At 40.9% G+C, this 24,821-nt stretch overlaps 7 protein-coding genes and 1 long non-coding RNA gene across 16 annotated transcripts; 4 read left to right on the top strand and 4 right to left on the bottom strand.

Moving 5' to 3' along the window:
- Positions 1 to 52: 52 nt before the first annotated feature.
- On the top strand, positions 53 to 1,846 carry LOC108839690 (uncharacterized). Of its 2 annotated transcripts, none has more exons than XM_018612463.2 (8): positions 53 to 124; positions 373 to 470; positions 558 to 618; positions 717 to 755; positions 846 to 958; positions 1,086 to 1,311; positions 1,398 to 1,444; positions 1,536 to 1,846. In XM_018612463.2, the coding sequence occupies exons 2-8, from the start codon at positions 375 to 377 to the stop codon at positions 1,680 to 1,682; spliced, it is 729 nt and encodes a 242-aa protein (XP_018467965.1). In that variant the 5' UTR covers positions 53 to 124; positions 373 to 374; the 3' UTR covers positions 1,683 to 1,846. The 2 variants fall into 2 exon arrangements, with proteins under 2 accessions (XP_018467965.1, XP_018467966.1); XM_018612464.2 differs by having other exon boundaries at positions 77 to 124; positions 356 to 470.
- LOC108839687 (elongation factor Tu, chloroplastic) lies at positions 1,837 to 3,502 on the top strand. Its single transcript, XM_018612460.2, has one exon. The coding sequence runs from the start codon at positions 1,952 to 1,954 to the stop codon at positions 3,368 to 3,370; it is 1,419 nt and encodes a 472-aa protein (XP_018467962.1). The 5' UTR covers positions 1,837 to 1,951; the 3' UTR covers positions 3,371 to 3,502.
- Positions 3,503 to 4,013: 511 nt separating this feature from the next.
- On the bottom strand, positions 4,014 to 5,030 carry LOC108839694 (uncharacterized). Its single transcript, XR_001947708.2, has 2 exons — positions 4,311 to 5,030; positions 4,014 to 4,209 (listed from the first exon to the last, which is right to left on the bottom strand). It is a non-coding gene; the product is annotated as an uncharacterized LOC108839694 (long non-coding RNA).
- A 684-nt stretch (positions 5,031 to 5,714) lies between these two features.
- LOC108839692 (protein LSD1) lies at positions 5,715 to 7,654 on the top strand. Of its 6 annotated transcripts, none has more exons than XM_018612470.2 (8): positions 5,715 to 5,872; positions 5,967 to 6,049; positions 6,175 to 6,316; positions 6,386 to 6,508; positions 6,814 to 6,935; positions 7,039 to 7,119; positions 7,205 to 7,276; positions 7,371 to 7,654. In XM_018612470.2, exons 3-8 carry the CDS (start codon positions 6,181 to 6,183, stop codon positions 7,410 to 7,412), a joined length of 576 nt encoding a protein of 191 aa, XP_018467972.1. In that variant the 5' UTR covers positions 5,715 to 5,872; positions 5,967 to 6,049; positions 6,175 to 6,180; the 3' UTR covers positions 7,413 to 7,654. The 6 variants fall into 6 exon arrangements, with proteins under 6 accessions (XP_018467972.1, XP_018467974.1, XP_018467968.1 ...); XM_018612472.2 differs by having other exon boundaries at positions 6,398 to 6,508; XM_018612468.2 differs by having other exon boundaries at positions 5,716 to 5,872; positions 7,202 to 7,276.
- A 377-nt stretch (positions 7,655 to 8,031) lies between these two features.
- Positions 8,032 to 11,656, bottom strand: LOC130494272 (F-box/LRR-repeat protein At1g48400-like). Its single transcript, XM_018612458.2, has 4 exons — positions 11,521 to 11,656; positions 9,958 to 11,417; positions 8,614 to 9,815; positions 8,032 to 8,510 (listed from the first exon to the last, which is right to left on the bottom strand). The coding sequence occupies exons 3-4, from the start codon at positions 9,781 to 9,783 to the stop codon at positions 8,193 to 8,195; spliced, it is 1,488 nt and encodes a 495-aa protein (XP_018467960.1). The 5' UTR covers positions 9,784 to 9,815; positions 9,958 to 11,417; positions 11,521 to 11,656; the 3' UTR covers positions 8,032 to 8,192.
- LOC108839693 (beta-glucuronosyltransferase GlcAT14B-like) lies at positions 11,437 to 12,074 on the bottom strand. The gene has a single exon (XM_057003098.1). It carries the CDS (start codon positions 12,072 to 12,074, stop codon positions 11,457 to 11,459), a length of 618 nt encoding a protein of 205 aa, XP_056859078.1. The 3' UTR covers positions 11,437 to 11,456.
- An 824-nt stretch (positions 12,075 to 12,898) lies between these two features.
- Positions 12,899 to 14,996, bottom strand: LOC108839686 (F-box/LRR-repeat protein At1g48400). Its single transcript, XM_018612459.2, has 4 exons — positions 14,847 to 14,996; positions 13,661 to 14,699; positions 13,451 to 13,591; positions 12,899 to 13,350 (listed from the first exon to the last, which is right to left on the bottom strand). The coding sequence occupies exons 2-4, from the start codon at positions 14,666 to 14,668 to the stop codon at positions 13,024 to 13,026; spliced, it is 1,476 nt and encodes a 491-aa protein (XP_018467961.2). The 5' UTR covers positions 14,669 to 14,699; positions 14,847 to 14,996; the 3' UTR covers positions 12,899 to 13,023.
- Positions 14,997 to 19,225: 4,229 nt separating this feature from the next.
- LOC108839683 (lysine-specific demethylase JMJ14) lies at positions 19,226 to 24,718 on the top strand. Of its 3 annotated transcripts, none has more exons than XM_018612451.2 (14): positions 19,226 to 19,361; positions 19,691 to 19,778; positions 19,889 to 19,963; positions 20,256 to 20,294; positions 20,419 to 20,535; positions 20,892 to 20,969; positions 21,080 to 21,580; positions 21,670 to 21,897; positions 22,054 to 22,215; positions 22,350 to 22,718; positions 22,799 to 23,513; positions 23,608 to 23,711; positions 23,833 to 24,027; positions 24,180 to 24,718. In XM_018612451.2, the coding sequence occupies exons 2-14, from the start codon at positions 19,734 to 19,736 to the stop codon at positions 24,471 to 24,473; spliced, it is 2,922 nt and encodes a 973-aa protein (XP_018467953.1). In that variant the 5' UTR covers positions 19,226 to 19,361; positions 19,691 to 19,733; the 3' UTR covers positions 24,474 to 24,718. The 3 variants fall into 3 exon arrangements, with proteins under 3 accessions (XP_018467953.1, XP_018467955.1, XP_018467954.1); XM_018612453.2 differs by having other exon boundaries at positions 20,259 to 20,294; XM_018612452.2 differs by lacking the exon at positions 19,226 to 19,361 and adding an exon at positions 19,560 to 19,583.
- Positions 24,719 to 24,821: the final 103 nt, after the last annotated feature.

Here is a 24,821-nt window from a genome sequence, read left to right on the forward strand (position 1 = left end):
CAAAAAAAAATATGTTAAGTACTCTTTCCTAAACTACTTAGGAGGAAATTAATCAGATTCTTCCTCTCAACTGAAAGCAGTCTCTTTTCTTTCAGGGTTGATCGATTCCCTATTGCAGTTTCTGGTTAGTTTCATTTACCGTTTTGCTATTTATTTGATCCTTTTTCTTTTAACTAGAACACAGAAGAATAGACTCTGGTTCCGTTAAAATATGATTGCTTTAGCTCCCCATCATAGCTGAGACTTTGCGAGTATGTTAGTTAGGATCTGAAGTTGGAACTCTTCGCTTGTGCTTGGTTTTAAAGTTCTTTCTTGATTGAAGATTCTAATTACTATTTTCAATTACCAAACCAAGTTTGATTCTTGATACAGCTATGGACTTAGAGAGCTTTAGGGTAGGTCTTACCCCAACAGTCTTCTACATTCCTGGTTTCATCACTGACCAAGAGGAAGCTCAGCTCCTCAATCATGTAATCTCTTCCTCTCCACATCTTTTGCATTTTAGACATGTTGATTTTGGTGTTCCTCTCTTACCCATTTTACTGTCATGTTTAAAGATATATGGAGCATCTGGTTCCAAGTGGAAGACGTTAAAGAACAGAAGATTACAGAACTGGGGTGTGTTGTTAGAAGAATTTTCATACACTTCGTTTTCATTACATTGTGTTTTGAAGGAAAAAAAAATTAAAGTCTTGAGCTTTTTGTTCATTCTGCAGGTGGTATGGTCCATGAAAAGGGTCTTGTTCCACAAGAGTGTAAGTAATAATTAGAAAAAACATCCTTTTTAATAATTTAAATTCGAGATACTCAAAAGAGTTATGTAGAGACCCTTTGCTTTGTTTCAGTGCCTTCTTGGCTGACAAAGATTACCGAGAAAATTAATGAAAGCTCTGGTCTTTTCCCTTCTGCTATAAATCATGTCCTCATCAATGAATACCATCCTGACCAAGGGATAATGGTATGTCATCCGTCTTCTCAGTGGTTAAATTTTCTTTACTTGAATGGTTTATTATAATCCTGTTTTAGTTTCATGCTAAAGTTGATGAGCAAGTTTTGTTACTTCCATGATTGTTTTTTCTCTACAGCCGCACCAAGATGGACCAGCTTATTTTCCTGTTGTAGCTATCCTATCTCTAGGCTCACCTGTCGTTATGGACTTCAGTCCGCATTTGAGATTAATATCAGGCGATGACGACAATTCCAGAGATCAAAGTGGAGAGAGTGGTGTGTCTGAGAGAGATAATCAAAACTCATTCTCTGTTTTGATGATGCCTCGAAGCCTACTAATCTTCAAAGATGAAGCTTACTCAGGTAAAAAACCTCATCTCTGTAAAGATTTAAACCCCATAATTGAACTACATAAGAGTATATTCATATTTATTCTATCTTGTTTTCAGATTACCTCCACGGCATTAGCGATAGTCCAACACATTGCTACAAACAGGTGCACAACACAAAAGCTCCTTTTCGTATGAGAGCATGATCATACCATTAGTCAACAAAACTGTGATTCTACTGTAATGTTTCCTGTACAGGTCGTGAATGAAGCTGAAGCTTTGGCTTGCTCCAGTGGAGATTCAAGAACAGACGGTGACAACAAGATTCTTCACAGAGACCAAACTCGCGTGTCACTTACCTGCCGTTTAGTCCCCAAAGTCCATAAAAATCTTTTCAGGTTTTAGAGAAAACATAACAATAATGTAGTTTCCCTTCTGACATTGTGGTTGTCTTGCCGTTTTGACTGGGGAAACCGGCAGGATTTGTAAACATGGGAACTGAAAACGGTACGATTTGTGTGTTTGTGAAGAGGTAGGATTAACTATGAGCCCTACATTTTTTTTTTCTTCTCGTGAAGAGATAAACAAACACTATACAACAACAGTCTCACTCTATCCTCACCAAATCTTCTTCTCGACCAAATCTCAAACCCTAGATTCTCGATTCCCCTTCCATGGCGATATCCTCTCCCGCCTACTCTAGACTCATCTGTTCCTACTCCTCTCCTCCTCCTTCTCTCTCTCCCGCCATTTCCACTCCCGTTAAACTCAACCTCTCTTCCTCATTCCTCCGTTCATACTCCCTCTCCACCCCCACCTCCTCATCTCCCCGCCGCCGCCGCTCCTCCTCCTTCACCGTCCGCGCCGCGCGCGGCAAGTTCGAGAGAAAGAAGCCCCACGTCAACATCGGAACGATCGGCCACGTGGACCACGGCAAAACCACCCTAACCGCCGCCCTCACCATGGCCCTCGCCTCCATGGGGAACAGCGTCGCCAAAAAGTACGACGAGATCGACGCCGCGCCGGAAGAAAGAGCCCGCGGCATCACCATCAACACCGCCACCGTCGAGTACGAGACCGAGAACCGCCACTACGCCCACGTCGACTGCCCCGGCCACGCCGACTACGTCAAGAACATGATCACCGGCGCCGCCCAGATGGACGGCGCCATCCTCGTCGTCTCCGGCGCCGACGGACCCATGCCTCAGACCAAAGAGCACATCCTCCTCGCCAAGCAAGTCGGCGTCCCGGACATGGTCGTTTTCCTCAACAAGGAGGATCAGGTCGACGACGCCGAGCTGCTCGAGCTCGTCGAGCTCGAGGTTCGCGAGCTTCTGTCGTCTTACGAGTTCAACGGAGACGATATCCCGATTATCTCCGGCTCCGCGCTTTTGGCCGTGGAGACGCTTACGGAGAACCCTAACGTGAAGAGGGGAGATAACAAGTGGGTGGATAAGATCTACGAGCTTATGGATGCGGTTGATAGTTATATCCCGATCCCTCAGAGACAGACCGAGCTGCCTTTCTTGTTAGCTGTTGAAGATGTGTTCTCTATTACAGGACGTGGGACTGTGGCTACAGGGAGGGTGGAGAGAGGGACTGTGAAGGTTGGGGAGACTGTGGATTTAGTTGGGTTGAGGGAGACTAGGAACTATACGGTTACAGGAGTTGAGATGTTTCAGAAGATTCTTGATGAGGCGTTAGCTGGGGATAACGTGGGGTTGTTGCTTAGGGGTATTCAGAAGGCTGATATTCAGAGGGGGATGGTGTTGGCTAAGCCGGGGAGTATTACTCCGCATACTAAGTTTGAGGCGATTGTGTATGTGTTGAAGAAAGAGGAAGGTGGGAGGCATTCTCCGTTTTTCGCGGGGTACAGGCCTCAGTTCTACATGAGGACGACGGATGTTACGGGGAAAGTGACCAAGATTATGAATGATAAAGATGAGGAGTCGAAGATGGTTATGCCTGGTGATAGGGTGAAGATTGTGGTTGAGCTTATTGTGCCTGTGGCTTGTGAGCAAGGGATGAGGTTTGCTATTAGAGAAGGTGGGAAGACCGTTGGTGCTGGTGTTATTCAGTCTATCATCGAATGAGAGGAGAGTGTTGGAGAGTTTCATGTAGTTCTACTTGCTTTCTTTTTGTTTCCCTCTTGATTCATAAAACTCTCTTTTTTGTGCCATTTTCTGTAAGAACTTGGAATCAAAATGTCATATATTTCTTGGTTTCCTGACCCCTCCATATGCTTCTTGCATTATTATTTTTTTCCTCCATATACAGTCAGATAATAACCAATTGCAAAACTTAATTAAACAAGTAATCTCATCATCCTTCAACTTCATCGTTCAGAGATGAGTTGTTTATATAATCGTTACTCCTTTCCGTTTTTGTAAGATAGATGTTTTAGAAAACTAAATTGTTTCACAAAGATGTATTTTTTATGTTTCCTATACAAAAATTGCTAATTTCAATAAAATTGATTGAATTTATTGAAAGACTATTTGTTAAAATGCATTGGAATTTGATAATTTTTAAAAATGATGTATAGTTAATGTGTTTTCTTAATATGTGTGAAAACACCAAAACATACATCTTTAAAAAACAGAAAGAGTATTTCTTAATTTGATCTCGTATCTGGGTTGGAGCTTCGAGGCTGATTTGTTTGTCCCTGTGAAGATAAAGAGCCAAAAGACACCTTGACATCACTGGTATGGATGAGATTTATTTGCAAGGTTAATGTCAGAAAAATAAAGGGTGTTCAACTTTTAACTTGTTTTGTTACACCAGTAGATATTATACAGATTTCTCAGGACAGGGAGCTGCTTTCTTTTGAAGCATGCTAGAGTCTAAAAATAAGAAGAAAAATGTCTCTCAGATTAGTCGTAGTAAAGCCAATCTCCTCTCTAGCTCACCCACTAATTCAGTATATTCCGAGCTGCAACATGAAATGAATGAATTACAATTCCAACTTTACAATTCGAAAAGCTGATGGACAAGGCATTGATGACAAATTGTAGTGAGTTTCCAAATCCTGACCTGCTGATCAGAACGAGTGGAGAGCAAAGGATCAGTAACTTCTTCCTATGGCAATAAGCTAACGCTGAGCTCTACTTCCCTACTGTTCTTTGGCCTGACTTTACCATGGCTGGCTATCTCCAGGCCTTGACTTGGTATCAGAAGAGGGATAGGCGATTTGGTCGTCGAGTTTAAAACTCTGTCTCCCATATAAATTGTTCAACTACCGACCCATGTTGCGTTTTGTTTGTTTTTTTTTTACATTTTAATACTCAATTTAACCAGGAAACTCATGTATCATCAATTCATCATACAGATGTCTCAGAATAAGAAGCTGCTTCTTTTTATGCATTGATGGGCGGTACTTACATATTACAACTTTGCAGAACTAATTCAAAACAAAGCTTTTTTACCTTTAGGGATGTAGGTCTTCTTCTTGAAAATGCAAATTGTTTTCTGAATTTGCTAGATTGCTGTCTCTTCTTCCTCCCTCCAGTCATCTCAGAAAAAAGATGCAGAAGGACATGAGAACCGCACAAGATCAACATCTTCCACCAGGTCTGGATTGAGGGATAATAACAATCAAACATTTTTCTTAAGCAAGATAGAAAATTTGTAATACTTGCCTCTATGGACAGGATATCCAGCTGCAGAAGAAATCTCTGGACAACTAGTATTCTAGTACAATTTTTTTTTTTTGGATATCCAGCTGGAGCTAATTTTTATTTTTTGTTAATTATTCTATTTTTATTCCATTTTAGAGTAAAATATGGAATAAGGAAAAATGCTATCAAATTTATTTAAACAATATACACTATTCAAGTAGATCTTTATATTTTTTTTTTTAGATCCTTATATCCTTATATCATTCAGTGACTGGTTTGTTTATTAATATACATAAATTCCGATTGAAAAAAAAATAGATTCAGTCTGATCCAAAACTGGCTCATGAAATAAAATTCACTTCTTTTGCGAGGTCCAAAAATGAAGAACACATAGTATTTATGAATTGAAAATTGACGTAGAAATTATACGGCCGTTATTTTTTTCTAAAACTTTTTTATAAATTAATTATGTTTTATTTTTATAAAATAAATTTATATCTAAAAATAGAAAAAGAAATAAGTTAATTTAGGAATGAATTTTTCTATAAGTTTTATTTAGTGCATTGAATATATTTAAAAATAAATTTACAACAAAAAGTATAAACCACAACAATTTTTAAAGCAAAAGAACTAAAGTTAATATTTTAGTTAACAGACGGTCGGTGATGGGTACGTTTGAACCGCCATTTGGAACAATCAAAAGCGCGTGTTAAGACCGCATTTGATTATTATTATTTGACTTCGGACAGACCATGCTTTTTTGATCTTAAGCTCTGTCCTAAATGTGTTCAAAAAAAAAAAAAACTCTGTCCTAATAATAAAATAATAATAAATAAAAAGATGGATTAAAACAAAAAGCAAAAAAAAAAGAGAGATAAAATCGAAATCTATTGTCCATTTCTCAATTTGGATTGGCCTCTTTGCATATCTGCTCTTAGAGTTGTCCGGTTTTGCAATCGGATCCCCTCTTCTCCATCGGTACGATCAAGATCCAACCTTTTTTTTCTTCAAATTTTCCTTGAATTTGTATCTCAGCACTCCTGTTTAATTCATGATTTGATAATGGATGCAGAAGCTTTTTGGCTTTGAATTGGATTTGGGGTTTCAAAGCCACCTCCTTTTTCTTCTTATCATCATCCCTGTGGAGAAATCAAGGTGACTCCTTTTTGTTATTATTATGTTTTCTTGATTCGATGCAATGACACATGCATAAAAGTATCGTTTTTGTGCTGTCTCGTTTGCAAATTGGTGATTGATTCTATTGGATAAAACACAAGCAGAGAGATATGCAGGACCAGCTAGTGTGTCATGGCTGTAGAAATACATTGATGTATCCTAGAGGAGCTACCAATGTCCGTTGTGCGTTATGTCACATTGTCAACATGGTTCCTCTTCATCCTCCTCCTCCTCCTCATCACCATGGTATCACTATCTACCTTGTGTAAATATTTTGCATCATGACTTGGGTTGAGTTCTAAAGTCTGAACACAGCTGCTCATGCAGGGATGGACATGGCTCACATTGTGTGTGGTGGTTGTCGAACAATGCTTATGTATACCCGTGGGGCTACTAGTGTAAGATGCTCTTGCTGTCAGACTGTCAACCTTGTCCCAGGTATCTTCTCTTTCATCAGCATTCTTCTGTTGAGATGCTTTCATTACTTCTTTTCGCTCTTCCCCCCCAACATGTTATGTGGAGTCTGAGATTTATAGAGTAAAAAGGTGATGGCTTTAGATGATACATGTGGCCTTCATAACCGCTTTGTTTGATCCACCATTTAGATTCTTATTACCTTTTGGATGTATGATTTTCTTTTTATACATTGTGCAGCTTAAGAACACCATTGGTGATATATCTTGCTTCTTGAATATTCTAGTTTTCGTCTGATGAAACTGTGCTTTGACTTTTTTTGGTGACAGGACCCCCACCGTCTAATCAGGTTGCTCATATCAACTGTGGGAACTGTAGGACGACACTCATGTACCCTTACGGTGCATCATCTGTTAAATGTGCTATTTGCCAGTTTGTTACTAACGTTAACGTGAGTATATACTACTCCTTTCACTTGTGCATAGTTTAAGTATACAGAAAGATCTTTCTATTGGATGGAGTTCAGTTTCTGATGGTTTTTTTTTTTTCTGCAGATGAGCAATGGAAGGGTGCCTTTAGCAAGTAACCGGCCAAATGGAACAGCATCTCCCGGGACTATGCCCTCTACATCCACTGTGAGTTTTTTCAAGGAACCCTTTTAGATTCTTATGGAACTGGATACTTACTTACTCTGTGCATCTATTTCTCCTTCTCCAGCAGTCGACACCACCGTCTCAGACACAAACTGTTGTAGTAGAGAACCCAATGTCCGTTAATGAAAGTGGAAAGTTGGTGAGTATTACTACTTATCTTCTCTTTGTTCTTCTTAGTTACACATTAGAAAGAAGGTTTGACAAAGTGACTGGAACACACATATAAATTGCAGGTGAGCAACGTTGTGGTTGGAGTGACAACAGGCCAAAAATAACTTTTTAAGAATGATTGATCTAAAAGATCAATTCCGATTTCGTCTATATCCCTGCGTCTGGTTTGTGCATATTTTACGTACTGTTAATGAACAATTTTTTTTTTGTTAAAGAAAAAGTTGATGAACACAAAAGGTTTTTGGTTCAGTAATCTGGCATTCCTGTTTGTAAACTCCATTGACCATTTTGTGGCATTGTTAAATGTATGTATTAATATAAATCTGATACACCAATGAAACATTAAGATCTGAGTTTGAAATATGTTTCTTCCTGTGAATAATAAGTGTTGCTTGATGAACATATAACAATATAACAGGTCAAGAATCTGATCTTACCTTTGTTAGTTTAGAGAAGACTGCCTGGGAATATTTTTCACAACCACCAAAACCTAATCAATACCCTCCCTCCAGGAACATTAGAGTTAGACTATCATACATAATGTCCCAACAAGAAGGGACTATTTTCCATGTAAATACTCTGTAAACATTTTCACTGCACAACAAATCAACAATGGCTGGTGAGAAGATCCTGTTAGCCAGTGGGTTGGACCATAAATAGCTGGAAACTACTACTCTTGGGGTTAACATTCATGGCTAATTTAGCTGCAGCCACTGAACAAAGAGACAAAAGGCCTTGGTTGTAGCCACCATCGTCATATAATGTAAATGATAAAGATATATTTTTGATCAAACAAATGCAACAGAATAAATCTTTATGTATTTTCAAAAACAAATAATGTAACCAATATGAAAGAGATAATAATATGTTATCACATAACAAGGTTAGATGAACTGAATGGTGCACTTTGATGAAAGTTTGGGAAGAGTCATTAGATTAGCTCGCACGAACTCACTATTCTTGTCCGGGTCAACACCAACTTTAACAGTTTCAAGACATTCCAAATTTCCCAAGAAATGTCTCATCTGTTTCAACTCTGGACGACGACCTCCATAGTCTGAAATCTCTAGCACCTTCACTCGACATGTCCGTAGACAACATTCTTCCTTCTTCTTTTTCACAACCATCATCTTCCTCTTTTTCTGTCTTGGACTGCAAACGCATGCATCTCCGCATCTATTTGTTACTTTGTGAACAATACCCTGGAAAACAGACCGGTTTAAGACATGTATTACCTTGAAGATCAATCAATCAATCAATGGCACCAACAATAACAAAAAAAAATAAGTAAACTGATATACATACCTTGAAGAGTAAAGTTTGTAGAATTGGACAAGACTTGAGCAGAAGTGGCATTACTTGCCAGCCATTTTGCTTGTTACTCTCAATAGACAAATTTAGAAGGTTGTTGAACATAGGCATGGATTTACAGCAGAAATGGAACACCTCAAGGGAATCAGGAGACAAGTGAAGGGTCGTAATGTTTCTTATAGCCGCAACTAGACCTGTAACATCACCGAATATAGGCGGGCTTGGATCATCAACATCAGGAAGAGAACCATCATAAACGTAATAATAATTATCATCGTAATCATAATGACTAGTTGACATCCATAACTTGAGACTCAGCCTTGCTTCGACAAGAGAATCCAAATCATCAACATCATACTCTTGATAGACAAAACTAGAATAGTCAAGGTAGACAAGACTCGGTGCTTGGAAACGAACTGTATCAATAGCAATATCGAAGTATTCTGACGAGACATAGTAGTCTGCATGATCAGGAAGATCCGTAACAATAACAAGACGCTTGATCGATGCATGTTCCACAACCGTACCAACCGAAATTACCGCCACATCTGAATAATAATCCCCATAGCGTATGGTTAACTCTTCCAGCACAGGACAAGCATCGAGGATTTCTCCAAAGCGATCAAGATCAAGCGCTAACAGCATCAGATAAAGTGATCTGAGGGCTGGGAAATACACATTCGGAGTATCATAAATGTTATAATGACCGGCGATTGTGAGCTTAACTAGCGTGTTACTCCTTAGCAACCTAGGTTCTAATTCTATCCAAAGATCAGACCCAACACGGGTAGGGGCGTACAAGTGTAGTTCCAATAAACCTTTTTCCATTGCAGTCCAAATCCAACGGTTGACGCGGGCGTTTTCATCTTCGTAACTCTTAGTCATAACCACGCGACACAGAGAGAATGTCTTGATGGCGGGAGAGTTGTGTAGCAGAGCAAGTGTCTTTTCAACGAAATCAGAGAAGCGTTGTGAACCGTTTTCTGCTTCTTCTTCGTTGGGATAGACAACCATCGACTCATCAAAACAAAGGCTGTCTACGAGAGACAGCAGATTCCTCCACCTCTTGGACAGAACCGATGTGGAAGCAGCCACTTTTGTCGGAACTAGAGACAGGATTTTGCCGAGAATCTCATCTGGCAAACTGCTGATTGAATCCCTCATGAAAATTACCAGCCAAATTTTAGTATCGACACCTGAATCAAACAGTAGAAGCGTTCCAATCTTAAAACAAATCTCAAACAAACAAGAATCAACGATGATAAAATCGAAATTGAACGAGAGAAAGGATGACTGAGGAAGAGACTAAGTTTTGGATTAACCAAAAGAAAAGCTTACAACGTCAGAGGAAGGACCAAAAGCCCTGAGCTTGACGATAGAATTGAGCCGCTGCGTGTTTTTTTTTTTTTTTTCTTGACAGAGAACACAAAGCGCAGTTTTTATACTAGTAGATAAATTTCCAATTAGTTGCCCCAATTTTTTTTTTTTTTCCAATTATCACGTTTTTCTAATTTTTGTTTTTTTTTTTGTTTGTTATATCCTTTTTCATCATATAAAATTGGATTTTCTAAAATCAAGGTTGAAGCCAAGTGACTGTTTGGAGCACTTATCATCTTGGATATATAGCCCACGCCTTGAACCCCCCATGTGATAGCGTTGTATTGTCTTCTTGTTTTGATTTTGAGAATTGAACCTGTGCGGAAGAGTTTTCCACCACAACCAACACCTGCCTTGTAAAGGTTCCTCATTGTCTCTACCCCCTTTCCATACACAGTTCAGACTTATCAGCTGTCTCAAGTAAGTAAGAGAACAACTAAAATCTGAAACAACCCCTGCAATATGAGTCTTCATGTTTCCCCACGATCCCATTTTCCTTGATGTTGTAGACCTTCACATATATGCCTCTCAGTGCGTTACAAGAACTGGGATCTTCGAGAAGAGACAATGTTATTCTGCTTAGTACTAGTTGCATGATCCTTTCTGATAGCCTCCATGTTTCAGAAAAATCACAAGCTTCTCTAGAATGACCACATGTGCACTGCTCAAGACTTCAGACTTCAGAGCTTATGAGTCAAGTCGCATAGTAAATTCCATGCACAGAATTTTGCATCAAGTAGCAACACAAGTTCTTGATCATGCTCCCCCTTCCTCGCCACAGCTAACTTCTCCGCCATTATTGTGATCCACAAAGCATATCTCCTCTAGTGTCTTGAATGGGCAGTATGGTGTGATGAACAAAGTATCAGCTCCGGTGGTCTTGGTGAAGATCATGAACTTGGATTTCTCAAATGGTTCTGCCCTGAACTCGTCCTATTCGCAACATATCACACGTTCAGATCCTTCATTTCCCTGCAAGAGTAGATACAATGGTTTCCAGCGGCAATAACAGTGATCACTTCTTCCACCATATGTAGCCGCTGACTTTTTTTGAAACGCAGTAAACCCCATTTATCTGAACAATTTAACCAGATTGGCCTTTGAGTACCTCGACCATTTCTCTTCTCTCATCTTGGTAACTATCAGTATCACCAAAGCATTAAGCTTGATCCTCTTTCTCTGCTTGTGTTTCTTTCGTATTTTAAGCTTTTTCAACAATCTCAATACCTTCTCTTGCTCCATCCAACACATGCTTGCTTCTCTTTATTTCAAACTTTTCATCTATTTCTTTTCCTCATCATCTCATACTGTCCCAGCCTAGTGCCTTTCTTCTTTCTCTTTTGTAATTTTCAGCCTTATGTCAACCGAATGGCTGTTGTATATCCATTCGGTTGCTGGTATGATCAATGAAGTTGAGATCCCTAGGCAGATACGAAAACGTATGCAACAGATCTGTATATTCAAACCCCCAAAACACGATTCAACAACAATACACGGAGCTTAAAGATTAAGAAGCTGTTATACCATCCTTGTGTGACGAGAGGGTAATCAGATGCGCTGGGATTGATGAACCAATCCCAATCACCACCTTCCCTCAGCAGAATCGCAGCCGCATGGAGCGTGTTCGCCACCATAGTCGGCCCACGGTACGTGACGAAGTTGGCCTTCACGATCATCCTCACGTTCCCGAACCTCCCGAACAGAGTCTGGTTCGCGACGAACGCGCCGCGGAGGACTCGCGATCGAGGTGGACGACGTAGTGGTTGTTCGGGTGGTAGAGCGCCATCAGCGTGCGTTTCAGCATCTGGCCGTCGCCGGAGGAGCCGGAGATCAGGTACGCGAGACGCGGCGGAGGAGGGGGAGTGGCGACGGAGGCGGAGACGGAGACGGAGGATCTGAGGGCGTAGACTGATAAGGGAATGAGACGAGATTGGGTGGAGGAGGAAGCTAAGGTTGTTAGGAAGAGGAGGAAGAGGGAGCAGATGGATCCGATGGCTAACGGGAGGAATCCATCTACGGTCCGCGGCTTGTTGCTGGTGACGACGGACTTGCAGATAACAGCTCTTCAGCTTCTTCATCTCTCTCTCTCCCTTCAGATCGGTTTGTTCAGTGGTGGTGGTGTTGAGAGAGAGAGAGAGAGAGAGAGTTGGAGTGAAGCTTTGGGTTTTGCTTAGACTCTCTCACAAACCGTAGATACTACTGTTAATGAACACTTTCTTTTTTTTTTTTTTGGTTAAAAGAAAAAGTTGATGAACACAAAAGGTTTTTGGTTCAGTAATCTGGCATTCCTGTTTGTAAACTCCATTGACCATTTTGTGGCATTGTTAATGTATGTATATTAATATAATCTGATACACCAATGAAACATTAAGACCATTTGAAATATGTTTCTTCCTGTAAATAAGTTTCTTCCTGTGAGTAAGAAAATTTTGCTTCATAAAACTAGAACAGGTCAAGAATCTGATCTTACCTTTGTTAGTTTAGAGAAGACTGCCTGGGAATATTTTCCACAACAACCAATACCTAATCAATACGATAGCCTCCATGTTTCTGAAAATCTCAAGCTTCTCTAGAATGACAGACATGTGCACTGCTCAACTTCAGACTTAAGAGCTTATGAGTCAGTCGCATAGTAAATTCCACTGCGTTTAGCATCATCAGCCCGATGTGAAGTCATTTCCATGATGTGGTTCTCAGAATTTTGCATCAAGTAGCAACACAAGTTCTTGATCATGCTCCCGCTTCCTCGGCTCAGCTAGCTTCTCCGCCATTGTGATCCACAAAGCATCTCCTCTAGTGTCTTGAATCGGCAGTATGGTGTGATGAACAAAGTAGCAGTCGCAAGTGAAGATCATAAACTTGGATTTCTCAAAACGATAAAGAAATATTTTGATCAAACAAATGCAACAAAATAAATCTTATGTATTTCCAGAGATAAATATTGTAACTAATATGAAAGAGGGATGTTTAAACTGATGACAATAATATGTCATTACATAACACAAGATAGATGAAAAAAAAAGGAGCTTAGAGGAGTTGAATAGTGCACTTTGATGAAAGTTTGGGAAGATTCATTAGGTTAGCTCGCAGGAAGTCAGCATTCTTGCCTTTGTTGTCCGGATCAACACCAACTTTTACGGTTTCGAGACATTTCAAATTTCCCAAGAAATGTCTCATCTGTTCCACCTCTTGAAAACAACCTCCATAGTCTGAAATCTCTAGCACCTTCACCCCACATGTCTGTAGACAACATTCTTCTTTCTTCTTTTTCACAACCATCCTCCTCCTCTCTTCCTGACTTGGACTGCAAACGCATGCATCTCCGCATCTATTTGTTACTTTGTGAACAAGACCCTGGAAAACAGACCATTTTAAGACATGTTTACCTTTGAAGATCAATCAATCAATCAATGACAACAACAAGAACAAAAAAAGCAAACTGATATTATTGTACCTTGAAGAGTAAAGTTTGTAGAATTGGACAAGACTTGAGCAGAAGTGGCATTACTTGCCAGCCATTTTGCTTGTTACTCTCAATAGACAAATTTAGAAGGTTGTTGAACATAGGCATGGATTTAGAGCAGAAATGGAACACCTGATTCATTACCAAAATATAAGATACAGAACTGTTGATTGATTATAAATGAATAGAAGAAGGACTGACCTCAAGGGAATCAGGAGACAAGTGAAGGGTGGTAATGTTTCTTATAGCAGCAACAAGACGTGTAACGTTACCGAATATAGGCGGGCATGGATCATCATCAAGATCAGAAAGAGAACCATGATAATCGTAATTATAATCATCATCGAAATCGTAATGACTAGTTGACCTCCATAACTTGAGACTCAGCCTTGCTTCGACAAGAGAATCCAAATCACCAACCACATACCCTTTAAAGACAGGACTAGAATAGTCAAGGTAGACGAGACTGGGTGCTTGGAGACGAACTGTTTGGCGAGCATTTTCGAAATAATCCAACAAAAGATAGTAGTCAATATGCTCAGGAACATGCGTAACAATCACAAGACGCTTGATGGATGCATGTTCCACAACCGTACCCCCCCAAAGGGACCCCAAGTCCACGTTGCGTATGGTTAACTCTTCCAGCACAGGACAAGCATCATGGATGATTCGGCGATATTGGTCAATATCAAGCGCAACCGTCAGAGAAAGTGATTTGAGGGCGGGGAGAAACACATCGTGAGATTCGTCAATATCTTCATCAATATCATAATGACCGGAGATTGTGAGCTTAACCAGTGTGGTACTCCTTAGTACCCTAGATTCTATACTAACATCAGAACCAGAGGTAGGGGCGTACAAGTGTAGTTCCAGTAAACCCTTTTCCATTGCAGTCCAGATCCAACGGTTGACACGGGAAGATTCAGTCCAAACTACAAGACACAGAGAGAATGTCTTGATGGCGGGAGAGTTGTGTAGCAGAGCAAGTGTTTTGTCTACGAAATCAGAGAAGCGGTGTGAACCGTTTTCTGCTTCTTCTTCGTTGGGATAGACAACCATGGACTCATCGAAACTAAGGCTGTCTACGAGAGACAGCAGATTCCTCCACCTCTTGGACAGAACCGATGTGGAAGCAGCCACTTTTGTCGGAAGCAAAGACAGGATTTTGCCAAGAATCTCATCTGGCAAACTGCTGATTAAATCCCTCATAAAATTTACCAGCGAAACCTAGTATCGACACCTGAATCAAACAGTAGAAGCGTTCCAATCGTAAAACAAATCTCAACCAAAAACAAACAAGAATCAACGAGGATAAATCGAAACTGAACGAGAGAAAGGGTGACTGAAGAAGAGAGTAAGTTTTGGATTAACAAAAAGAAAAGCTTACAACGTCAGAGGAAGAACCAAAGATCCCTGAGAGCTTGACGATAGAAGAATTGAGGAGCTGCGGTTTTTTTTTTCTTTTTTTGACAGAGAACACAAAGCGCAGTTTTTTATACTAGTAGATAAATTTCCAATCAGTTGCCCAAAAAAAGATAAATTTCCAATTATCACGTTTTTTTTTCTGAAATTGGAATATATTAAAACCTGGCCGAAACCCAAACATACACAAAAGGCCCAAACAGAACGGTCCAGGAAAATAACAAAATACAAGATAAATAGACTAAGGTCCAAAGGGATTGAATTCCACCGACAGCCCAGACTAGTTTACGTTCCGAGTTCCGAGACCACCTTGAAACCGCGGCCGCCGAAGAAACCTCTGCCAGGGAAGACTACACCGTTGCAGAGCCATCGATTCACCGGTCGCATCGCACGCGTACACTTACGCTGCATCCCACTACTTCACCGTAACTTCTTTTTCCGGGGAGAGCCTCAATCGATCCTAGACAATCGAGATCTCATCCCTCAACCTTAGTGCTCTGAAGCTACTCCACATAAACCCATCAGAGAACCGTAGGAACCGTCGGAAAGCATCATCATTCTTCTCGAGCACTCATCCAACCACCGCCTCCATCTCATGGTAACCTTAACTCCACCGTCTCTAACTGACGGAAACTCCTACTAACCACACTTACTTCCACCGAACCAAAAGAAACACGAATCGTCTTCAAAAACAAAGACCCCAGAATCGGTGGCGCAGATCTGAAGAAGTCTCCACCTTTCGATGCTTATACGGCAACGACAGATCTGAATAAGCATCCATCCCCCAGAACTTAAACGGCGACAACAGAGCTGTCGGAGCCTCTGTAACCCGGATCTATGAAATCCTAGCTTTATAATCCAACCCAAAAAGGAGAAAACGAGATTTCTCCCACTCAAATCAAACACGAAAAAATAACAAAGAAAAAGCATAAATCTAAGACTGGACCGACCGGACCGATGGTGGTTAAAAGAATCCACACCATCGGCCGGAGGGATGAAACGCGGCGGCCTTCCCCTCTCTTTTCTCTTTTTGAAAATTTTTATTTGCGGCCTTCCCCTCTCTTTTCTTTTAGGTGTCGCTAGCATATATTGTCTTTTTATTTTGAATGAATTGTGAAAGAAAATTTTAATTATCACGTTTTTCTAATTTTTGTTTTTTTTGTTCAAATTTTTGTTTGTTATATCCTTTTTTTATCATATAAAATTGGATTTTCAAAAATCAAGGTTGAAGCCAAGTGACTGTTTGAAGCAATTTCATGAGCACTTATCATCTTTGATATATAGCCCACGCCTTGAACCCCACCCCCCACATGTGATAGGGTTGTATTGTCTTCTTGCTTTGATTTTGAGAATTGAACCCTGTGCCGAAGAGTTTTCCACCTCAACCAACACCTGCCTTGTAAAGGTTCCTCATTGTCTCTACCCCCCCACTTTCCATACACAGTTCAGACTTATCAGCTGTCTCAAGTAAGAGAACAACTAAAATCTGAAACAAGCCCTGCAATATGAGTCTTCAGTGTTCCTCCTATTCGTCCCCACGATCCCATTTTCCTTGATGTTGTAGACCTTCACATATATATATGTCTCTGAGGCAAGCTGGTGCGTTACAAGAACTGGGATCTTCGAGAAGAGACAATTTTATTCTGCTTACTACTAGTTTTTTTTTTTTTTTTTTTTTTTTTTTTTTTTTAAATATATATATATTTATTTATTTCAACCCGAAAACGGGAATTTTAGATCGGTTACAAGCCCAAATTGAACAAAAGCTCCTAAGTCAATGTATTACAAAGCTACTTTCGCCCACCCACTAAACCCGGCGCATTCCTGTAGCCTGATTTTAAAATTCCTAGGACCCAATTGCTGTTCTCGCTGAAAATGATGACCATGAAACCGTGAGGTTCTCCTAGTTGCCTAAGATGCCGGGAACTTCCATGACATTCTCAAAGTAGCTAGCTCTCAGGGATCTCTTTGGATTTATAACTTTCACCGTCAATGAACGCGCACAGACGAAACTAGAAGTAGGAATTAGAAGCCATACCAAGTGAAAAACGCTCCTAATTCACTGTGCAGTCTTCTAGAACGCCAACCACCAGGACAAGACATCAAAGATAGTCTCTAGACCAAGCGGAATCAAAAGACGGGCTCGGCCCAGTCGCAACTAGACGAAGCCGAAGACACTCCAAACCTGCAAAAACGTTAGTGAAGCAACACCACCATGAGCTCAACAAACTCACGATGTCGGGATTTGCCGCCTCGACCGACCAAGCCACCGAAGGATGAGTAGACTCCGCTGACAAACAGAGACGCTCGAGACCCTCGAAGGTCGCCTCTTCCGAGAACCGGGTAGAGGTAAGTTCTTGACGCTTAAAGCAGCAACCTGTGGCAAGGATGAAGCTTGAACAAATACAAACAGGAGTGAGACCAAGCACGAGCAAGTCGACACGCTCCGCTTGTCGACACCGAATAGACGGGAAAAGGGAGGAAGATTGAGAAGAAGGCCGCAACATCGCCTTGGAAACGCCATGGACGACGCCTCCAACACCGCTCTGGAGCAGCACTTCACGCAAGACCACTGCGTGCTCCGACACACACCGACAACACGAGCTACAAACGTCTTCGAGTAAACGGACCTCCAAAGCTCTCAAATCGCAAGTACTACAGATCCCGCCTGACCTAGACGCCCAGGAAAGGACAGAAAACCGACACCACACGACCATCGCCTGTCGAGATCAAGACAGACCCGACGACGAGACTCCAACCCGCCTCCACGCGCTACTGGCCCTCCAAAGGTTAAAAGGACCCCTTGTACAGCCCTAAAAGCCGACTCCTCAGCCTGAGAACACACAGACTCCGCGCCGTCGCTCCAACCCTCGCAATCTACACCGGAGACGGAGCTCCTCACGTGCGAAGACGTCTCTGGCGAAACCCTTGGAACAGAACAGCAAGCAAAGCAAAGCAAGTGAAGGTCACAGGAGAGGAGCAAAGAGGAAAAAGAGAAGTTAAAGGAGAAGAGGGGGGGCTCCCGGCGTCGGACGGACGCTCACGCGCCACCGAAGAGCCGGAGCCGCTGAGATCTGCTTTTTGTTTTTGTCGAGAGAAAAAGATAGATGAGAGAGAAAGCGTCTGCTTACTACTAGTTGCATGATCCTTTCTTGATACCCTCCATGTTTCTGAAAATCTCAAGCTTCTCTAGAATGACAGACATGTGCACTGCTCAAGACTTCAGACTTAAGAGCTTATGCAAGTCCCACTGATGTGAAGTCCTTTTCATGATGTGGTTCTCAGGATTTTGCATCAAGTGGCAACACAAGTTCTTGATCATGCTCTTCCCCTTCCTCGCCACAGCTAGCTTCTCCGCCATTGTGATCCACAAAGCATATCTCCTCTAGTGTCTTGAATCGGCAGTATGGTTTGATGACAAAGTATCAGCTCTGGTGGTCTTGGTGAAGATCATGAACTTGGATTTCTCAAATGGTTCTGCCCTGAACTCGTCCTATTCGCAACATATCACACGTTCAGATCCTTCATTTCTCTGCAAGAGTAGAAGATACAATGGTTTCCAGCGGCAATAACAGTGATCACTTCTTCCACCATATGTAGCCGCTGATTCTTTTTGAAACGCACTAAACCCCATTTATCTGAACAATTTAACCAGATTGGCCTTTTGAGTACCTCGACCATTTCTCTTCTCATCTTGGTAACTACCAGTATCACCAAAGCATTAAGCTTGATCCTCTTTCTCTGCTTGTCAAGTTTGTACTTACTTGTGTTTCTTCATTCGTATTTCAAGCTTTTTCAACCAATCTCTTTACCTTCCTGCTTCAGCTTCTCTTGCTCCATAACTTCATCTATTTCTTTTCCTCATCATCTCATACTGTCCCAGCCTAGTTCCTTTCTTCTTTCTCTTTGTAATTTCAGCCTTATGTCAACCGAGATGACTGTTGTATATCCATCCTCCTCTACTTGACATTTGTCTTCATGTCCTACTACTATCTCAGCATCATCTTTTACAATCAGCAATGCCATATTCCTCAGCCTCCTTGCTTCCTTCTAATCTCTCTTTCCATCTTTTATTTTTAACTTTTCTTTTCTTTCCCATGTGCAATTGGTCGAACAGCTAGTAGGCATAGTTCTAATGTTATGGTGAGAGCTTCCACAAACTCAAGATCGCTTGTTTGTATGGTCAATAAAATCTACATTTGGCTTCTTCTTTTTAACTCTTTTTTATAATATATAGTAGAGTATTTCTTAGACCAGACTCCAAGATATCTCTTTGGTCATGGTTGCCCTAATAATAATCTCTGCTCTATTTTCTCTTTTCTAAAGAAAAAAAAGAAAAAAAAAACGAAAAAGAAAAACAAAACCCTCTTTTATTTTCACAGATAAGTTAGATATAAACGTTACTACAAAAACCAATTTCAACTCAACTTGTCAGTCTTGAGATAGATAACTTGTTCGGATTCTTGGCCCCTTCGAGAAGGTACACACACTCATCTTCCTCCTTTTAATGGCCGTAGATCTTTTCTTTTCTTTTTTTTTGTTGGCTTTTAAAGAATCTTTATTACTCTTCTTTTTGAGTAGAGAGTACGTTTTTAAAAAAACCAGATCAGCTGTTTAATTGCGTGAAATAACTTGAGTTGGGTTGTGTAAAAGTTCGATCCTTTAAGGGATACTTGTAACTGGGGGCTACTCTCAGATTCTGGTTTAGACAAAGCTTATGCTTTCTGGGTTTCTAGGGTTTTGAGAAACGGCACTTGCATTTTCAAGTGAGGGTTTTGTTTTTTAACAGATCTTCTTCTCTTTTGTTAGGTTGCTGGTATAAAGTTTCGGGCTTTGTTAACCCTAACTGGTAATGGAGAAGGTTGAATCTCCAGCAGCAGAGTCTAAGGCTATGGAGGTTTGTCTTCTTGTCCTTTGATTCTTTGATCTGGGAGATAGTTCCCCTCTTTCTTTAGCACTGTTGCAGTTTCTCAATGTGGAGTTTTTTTTTTTTTTGCAATTTTACAGGTTGATTCTGAGAAAGAATCGATTAAAAGAGATAGTAGCCCTGGGCCGCCTGACTCTACTCCTCCTAGTCCGAAAGTAAGCAAATATGATTTAATATCTCTCTCTTTCTTCAGTTTACTGTGTTTCTAGCAAGTGTTGGTTAGTCAAATGTGATGGATGCTATGATGTGTTTGCTACACAGGCTTCAGCTTGATTCTAACTAACTCTGATTTGGACCAAATTGTTTTTTTTTTGCTCATCAGTATCTTTCTTTGCAAAGCTCATGTTTTGAGTTTCTTTTTGTTTGGTTTATTTCCTTGCTATTTCCCACGAATAGATGAGCTTGATTACTGATTAATGTTGTTTTGTTTTGTTTTTGTGAATGGAGAAGGTTGCATCTCCTGCAGCAGAGCCTTTGGCTATGGAGGTTCTCTTCTTATCCTTTGCTTCTTTGGTTCTTATAAACTCTAGTTTTCATGTGGGAGATGACTCCCCTCTTTCTTTAGTACTGCTCTGAATGTGGAATATCTTTTTTTTTTGTAATTTTACAGGTTGATTCTGAGAAACAAACGATTAAAGGGGAGAGGAGCCCTGAACCTGATTCTGAGAAACCATCGATTAAAGGAGAAAGGAGCCCTGAACCTGTCTCTGCTCCTCCTAGTCCTAAAGTAAACAAATATGATTAAATATCTTTCTTCAGTTAACTGTGTTTCTAGCAAGTATTGGTTAGGCAAATATGATGGGATGCTGTGTATTTGGCCATTTTGCTACACATGTTTAGCCTGATATACCAAATTCTTTGCCTTGCTTATCAGTATCTCCTTTTGCAACTCTCACTCATGTTCTGAACTTCAGAGAGGGTTCTTGCTGTTTTTGCCTTACATTTAGCAACAATTTAAAAAATTGGTTCTTGAGAATTTACCAATCTCATCTGGATATATAATGAGCTTACTAGTAGTCTCATGTTTATTTTCCCCACGAATAGAGGAACCTGATTCCTGACTGATGTTGTTTTTTTTTCGAGGTATCTGCTAAATGGAATCCATTAGAAGCTTGCAGACCCTTAGTTGATGATGCTCCCATATTCTATCCCACTAATGAGGTATCTCATAAATTCTATCTGCAGTTGTTTTTGGTTCATATCTTGGTAATAAATCAAGTGTTATCTCTTTGGGAAACTTTCATCCTCTTTTGATGCTTTCATCTTTTCAGGACTTTGAAGATCCACTTGCTTACATAGAGAAGTTGCGCAGCAGAGCAGAACTATTCGGCATATGTAGAATCGTGCCACCCGTTGCGTGGAAACCTCCCTGCCCTCTGAAGGAAAAAGAAGTATGGGAGAAGTCCAAGTTCCCCACTCGGATTCAGCTGATTGACTTGCTTCAGAATAGAGAACCAATTCAAACGTCTCCCAAAAGCAAGAAGCGAAAACGGGGAAGAGTCTCTAAGATTGGATACTCAAGAAGAAGAAGAGATTCAGGCAGTGATAATGATGATGATTCCCCTGAAGATGCTGAAGGGAAATTTGGTTTCCAGACGGGGCCAGATTTTACTCTTGAAGAGTTTCAAAAGTTTGATGAATGCTTCAAGGAGTCTTATTTTCAGGTAGAGAATGGTTCCAAAGCGTCTGAAAGTAAGAAATTTAAACCTAAGGTTAAGGATATCGAAGGTGAGTATTGGCGGATAGTGGAGCAAGCATCTGATGAAGTAGAGGTTTGTACAAGCAGCAATATGAATAATTTCACCTTTTTTTTTTGCGTGACTTCATTCTAAGTTGCTACTCTTTGTTGGCCCTATGACAGGTGTACTATGGAGCTGACTTGGAAACGAAGAAATTTGGAAGTGGTTTCCTGAAGTATTCACCAGAGTCTCTTAAAAGTTTAGAAGAACATGAATACTCTACAAGTGGTTGGAACCTAAACAATTTATCACGCCTCCCCGGATCTGTTTTATCTTTTGAGAGCTGCGATATCTCAGGAGTTATTGTGCCATGGCTTTATGTTGGAATGTGCTTTTCAACTTTTTGTTGGGTAAGTTACAGTTTTTCTTTTAGGATAGCCTCTTGTTAAGTTATAGCATTGCTTACGGGAAGTTATGGGTTTGATACATCTTTCCTGTGCTTTCTAGGATCTATGCCACTAACTAACTATCTGCAAATCTGCTCCTTACTTTTGTTTTTGCAACAGCATGTTGAAGACCATCACCTTTATTCCTTGAACTACCTACACACGGGTGATCCAAAAGTTTGGTATGGGATCCCTGGAAGCCATGCTGCGTCCTTTGAAAACGCAATGAAAAAACTTCTTCCAGATTTGTTTGAAGAACAGCCTGACTTGCTACATCAACTGGTAAAAAAGCTTGTCCCACTTTGTTCTTCCATTTCAAGCTTTGCTCATTAACTCCTTACTTAAGTATTGGCGAGAGCTATCTTTTGGTTAAGATTATATGTATGTCATTCTGCGCCTCCTATTTTTTTTCATAGGTTACCCAGTTATCTCCAAGCATCTTAAAAGAGCAGGGAGTACCTGTCTATCGAGCTGTCCAGCGCAGTGGAGAGTTCATTCTAACCTTCCCCAAGGCCTACCACTCTGGGTTTAACTGCGGTTTCAACTGTGCAGAAGCAGTGAATGTTGCACCAGTTGATTGGCTGGTTCATGGACAGGATGCAGTGGAAGGCTATAGCAAGCAGCGGCGAAAGAGCTCATTGTCACATGACAAGCTGCTTCTTGGAGCAGCTATGGAGGCTATTTATTATCTCTGGGAGCTGGCAGTTACAAGGAAGAAGACCCCTGTGATTGCGAGATGGAAAAGGGTTTGTAGTGAGGATGGATCGCTTACGAAGGCAGTCAAGGTGATTCTGTTCCTATCTGTTTCTTTTTTCTTGTGCTTACATATATATGATGCATGTACTAACATAGCTAAGGTTAACAGAAGCGGGTGGAGATGGAGGCAGAAAGACTAAACCACCTTGGGGATAGTTATAGCGTTATAAAGATGGAGGGAGATTTTGACATTAAGAGAGAACGAGAGTGCTTCTTCTGCTTCTATGATTTGCACATGTCTGCTTCAAGCTGCAAGTGTTCCCCCAACCGGTTTGCATGTCTTACCCACGCCAAGGATCTGTGTTCATGTGAAAGCAAGGACAGGTTTGTTCTTCTTCGCCATACACTGGATGAGTTACGGTCACTGGTCAGAGCTCTAGAAGGGTATCCCGATGCCATAGAGGCTTGGGCACGTATAGGCCGTGACCAGAATCCTTCACGGCAGCAGAGAGCAAAAGAAGCCATGGACTCCAAGAGCACCTCCTGTTCAAAGAGTCGTGGTTCATCAAAAACACAGCAACAGAACAATCTCCAGTTAGGCTCTGAAGGCTCACAAAGTGATTTAGTAACAAATAAGGAAGTTGAGTTGAAACAAGATGGTGATCAAGATGCACATGGCATCACTACTAAGCCAGCGGTCACTGATGTAAAACTTGGTGAGATAGGCAAGTCTAATGAGAAGAAGATTGCGGTTAAGTCAGATGTAGGGTGTAGCGAGCCAGACGCCGCAACAAATAGGTTAAGTCACTCTGTTGAGCTTTTGAAGTCTGGATCTCTCGTTGTCAAGAAGCTGTGGTGCAGTAAGCAAGCCATATACCCAAAAGGTGAGATGAATTGAGGATTTCAGATGAGACTTTTTTACTTTTATCATTGTTAATGCCTTTTATTAAGACTTTTGCTTTTGATTGGGTTTTACAGGATTCAAGAGCCGTGTTCAGTTCATAAGCGTGCTTGACCCGACAAAACTAACTAACTACATCTCAGAGGTTCTGGATGCAGGGCTTGCTGGTCCACTGTTCAGGGTAGGGTAACCTTCTCATGTTGTGTTTCAAGAATATTGACAAAAAATCTGTTTAAACCAATGAGGGTGGTAAAAGAGGACAATGCTGAATCTTTACTGATCTATTGTTATATATTTTTCAGGTCTCACTAGAAGAGTGTCCCAGCGAGAACTTCTCTAATGTATCAGCTGAGAAGTGCTGGCAAATGGTGATACAAAGGCTCAAACTCGAAATCATCAAGAGATGTGATCAACCAGCTAGCTCCTTGACTGCTTTACAGGCTCTGGAGAATATTGGACTTGAAATGTTTGGATTTCTCTCACCGCAAGTTATTCAGGTAACACAACTCGATTTCTCAATACTTAGCCATAGAATAGAACCATGGGTCTTTAATCTTTTGTCTCATCTCCCTTACTCGTTTTTGCATGACCAACTTCTCTTATTTTCTTTGCCACCGCTTTGGACTAAAAGTTAATATTGTGTGCCTAGGCGCTTGAGGCTCTTGATCCGAAGCATCAGTTAGAGGAGTATTGGAACCAAAAAACAGCGAAAGTGTTTGGTGTTGAACTCACAAAGGAAGGAGAAAAAGATGGTGATAAAGAGAAAGGAGGGGCTTCAGATCCCTCTATGGACCGGGACACAAGGCTTCTGCGTGGACTGTTGAAGAAGGCTACACCGGAAGAGCTAGCAATGATGCATGGACTTCTATGTGGGGAGACACGCAACACCGAGCTCCAGGAAGAGCTCTCCTCTTTGGTGGATAAGATGGAGAAAAGTCCTTGATGATGATGTCATGAGCAAGCAGGCACACACACTCTTTGAAGTTGATTGTGTCGTTGTTCCTTTGGTATGTGTTCAGGCGCCAGTCGTTCTGCTGTATTAGTAAAAGAGTATTCTAGAGAGGTCAACAAATGTAAACAAAAAGGGTTGTAGGTTTATTTAATGTACTCATGTACCATTGTTCCTCTATTTCATTTGCTTGTACCAGCTTTAATTGAAGAAAAAATGCTTCTAGTAGACCATTAAAACAAAGAAACAGATTGAAATTTGGTAACAACTGTATCATATTTATTGTCAAATGAAGAAATTTACCAGCCTGTGTTAAAAGAGTGTTCAAGTGGTAACCCACTG

Source organism: Raphanus sativus, chromosome 2, assembly GCF_000801105.2.
Source record: "Raphanus sativus cultivar WK10039 chromosome 2, ASM80110v3, whole genome shotgun sequence".
Taxonomy (NCBI): domain Eukaryota; kingdom Viridiplantae; phylum Streptophyta; class Magnoliopsida; order Brassicales; family Brassicaceae; genus Raphanus; species Raphanus sativus.

What these genes read in the sequence shown, in the direction of transcription:
- LOC108839693 (XM_057003098.1), bottom strand. Translation starts at nt 12,074, where the DNA reads ATGAAGAAGCTGAAGAGCTGTTATCTGCAAGTCCGTCGTCACCAGCAA.
- LOC130494272 (XM_018612458.2), bottom strand. Translation starts at nt 9,783, where the DNA reads ATGAGGGATTCAATCAGCAGTTTGCCAGATGAGATTCTCGGCAAAATC. An exon ending in TACAAACTTTACTCTTCAAG is followed by an intron (nt 8,511 to 8,613) that starts GTATGTATATCA and finishes TCTGTTTTCCAG; the next exon opens with GGTATTGTTCACAAAGTAAC.
- LOC108839687 (XM_018612460.2), top strand. Translation starts at nt 1,952, where the DNA reads ATGGCGATATCCTCTCCCGCCTACTCTAGACTCATCTGTTCCTACTCC.
- LOC108839686 (XM_018612459.2), bottom strand. Translation starts at nt 14,668, where the DNA reads ATGAGGGATTTAATCAGCAGTTTGCCAGATGAGATTCTTGGCAAAATC. An exon ending in TGTCTCCTGATTCCCTTGAG is followed by an intron (nt 13,592 to 13,660) that starts GTCAGTCCTTCT and finishes GTAATGAATCAG; the next exon opens with GTGTTCCATTTCTGCTCTAA. An exon ending in TACAAACTTTACTCTTCAAG is followed by an intron (nt 13,351 to 13,450) that starts GTACAATAATAT and finishes TCTGTTTTCCAG; the next exon opens with GGTCTTGTTCACAAAGTAAC.
- LOC108839683 (XM_018612451.2), top strand. Translation starts at nt 19,734, where the DNA reads ATGGAGAAGGTTGAATCTCCAGCAGCAGAGTCTAAGGCTATGGAG. An exon ending in AAGCATCTGATGAAGTAGAG is followed by an intron (nt 21,581 to 21,669) that starts GTTTGTACAAGC and finishes GCCCTATGACAG; the next exon opens with GTGTACTATGGAGCTGACTT. An exon ending in CTGACTTGCTACATCAACTG is followed by an intron (nt 22,216 to 22,349) that starts GTAAAAAAGCTT and finishes TTTTTTTCATAG; the next exon opens with GTTACCCAGTTATCTCCAAG.
- LOC108839690 (XM_018612463.2), top strand. Translation starts at nt 375, where the DNA reads ATGGACTTAGAGAGCTTTAGGGTAGGTCTTACCCCAACAGTCTTCTAC. An exon ending in CAGAAGATTACAGAACTGGG is followed by an intron (nt 619 to 716) that starts GTGTGTTGTTAG and finishes TTCATTCTGCAG; the next exon opens with GTGGTATGGTCCATGAAAAG. An exon ending in CAAAGATGAAGCTTACTCAG is followed by an intron (nt 1,312 to 1,397) that starts GTAAAAAACCTC and finishes TCTTGTTTTCAG; the next exon opens with ATTACCTCCACGGCATTAGC.
- LOC108839692 (XM_018612466.2), top strand. Translation starts at nt 6,181, where the DNA reads ATGCAGGACCAGCTAGTGTGTCATGGCTGTAGAAATACATTGATGTAT. An exon ending in GACTGTCAACCTTGTCCCAG is followed by an intron (nt 6,509 to 6,813) that starts GTATCTTCTCTT and finishes TTTTGGTGACAG; the next exon opens with GACCCCCACCGTCTAATCAG. An exon ending in CTATGCCCTCTACATCCACT is followed by an intron (nt 7,120 to 7,204) that starts GTGAGTTTTTTC and finishes CTTCTCCAGCAG; the next exon opens with TCGACACCACCGTCTCAGAC.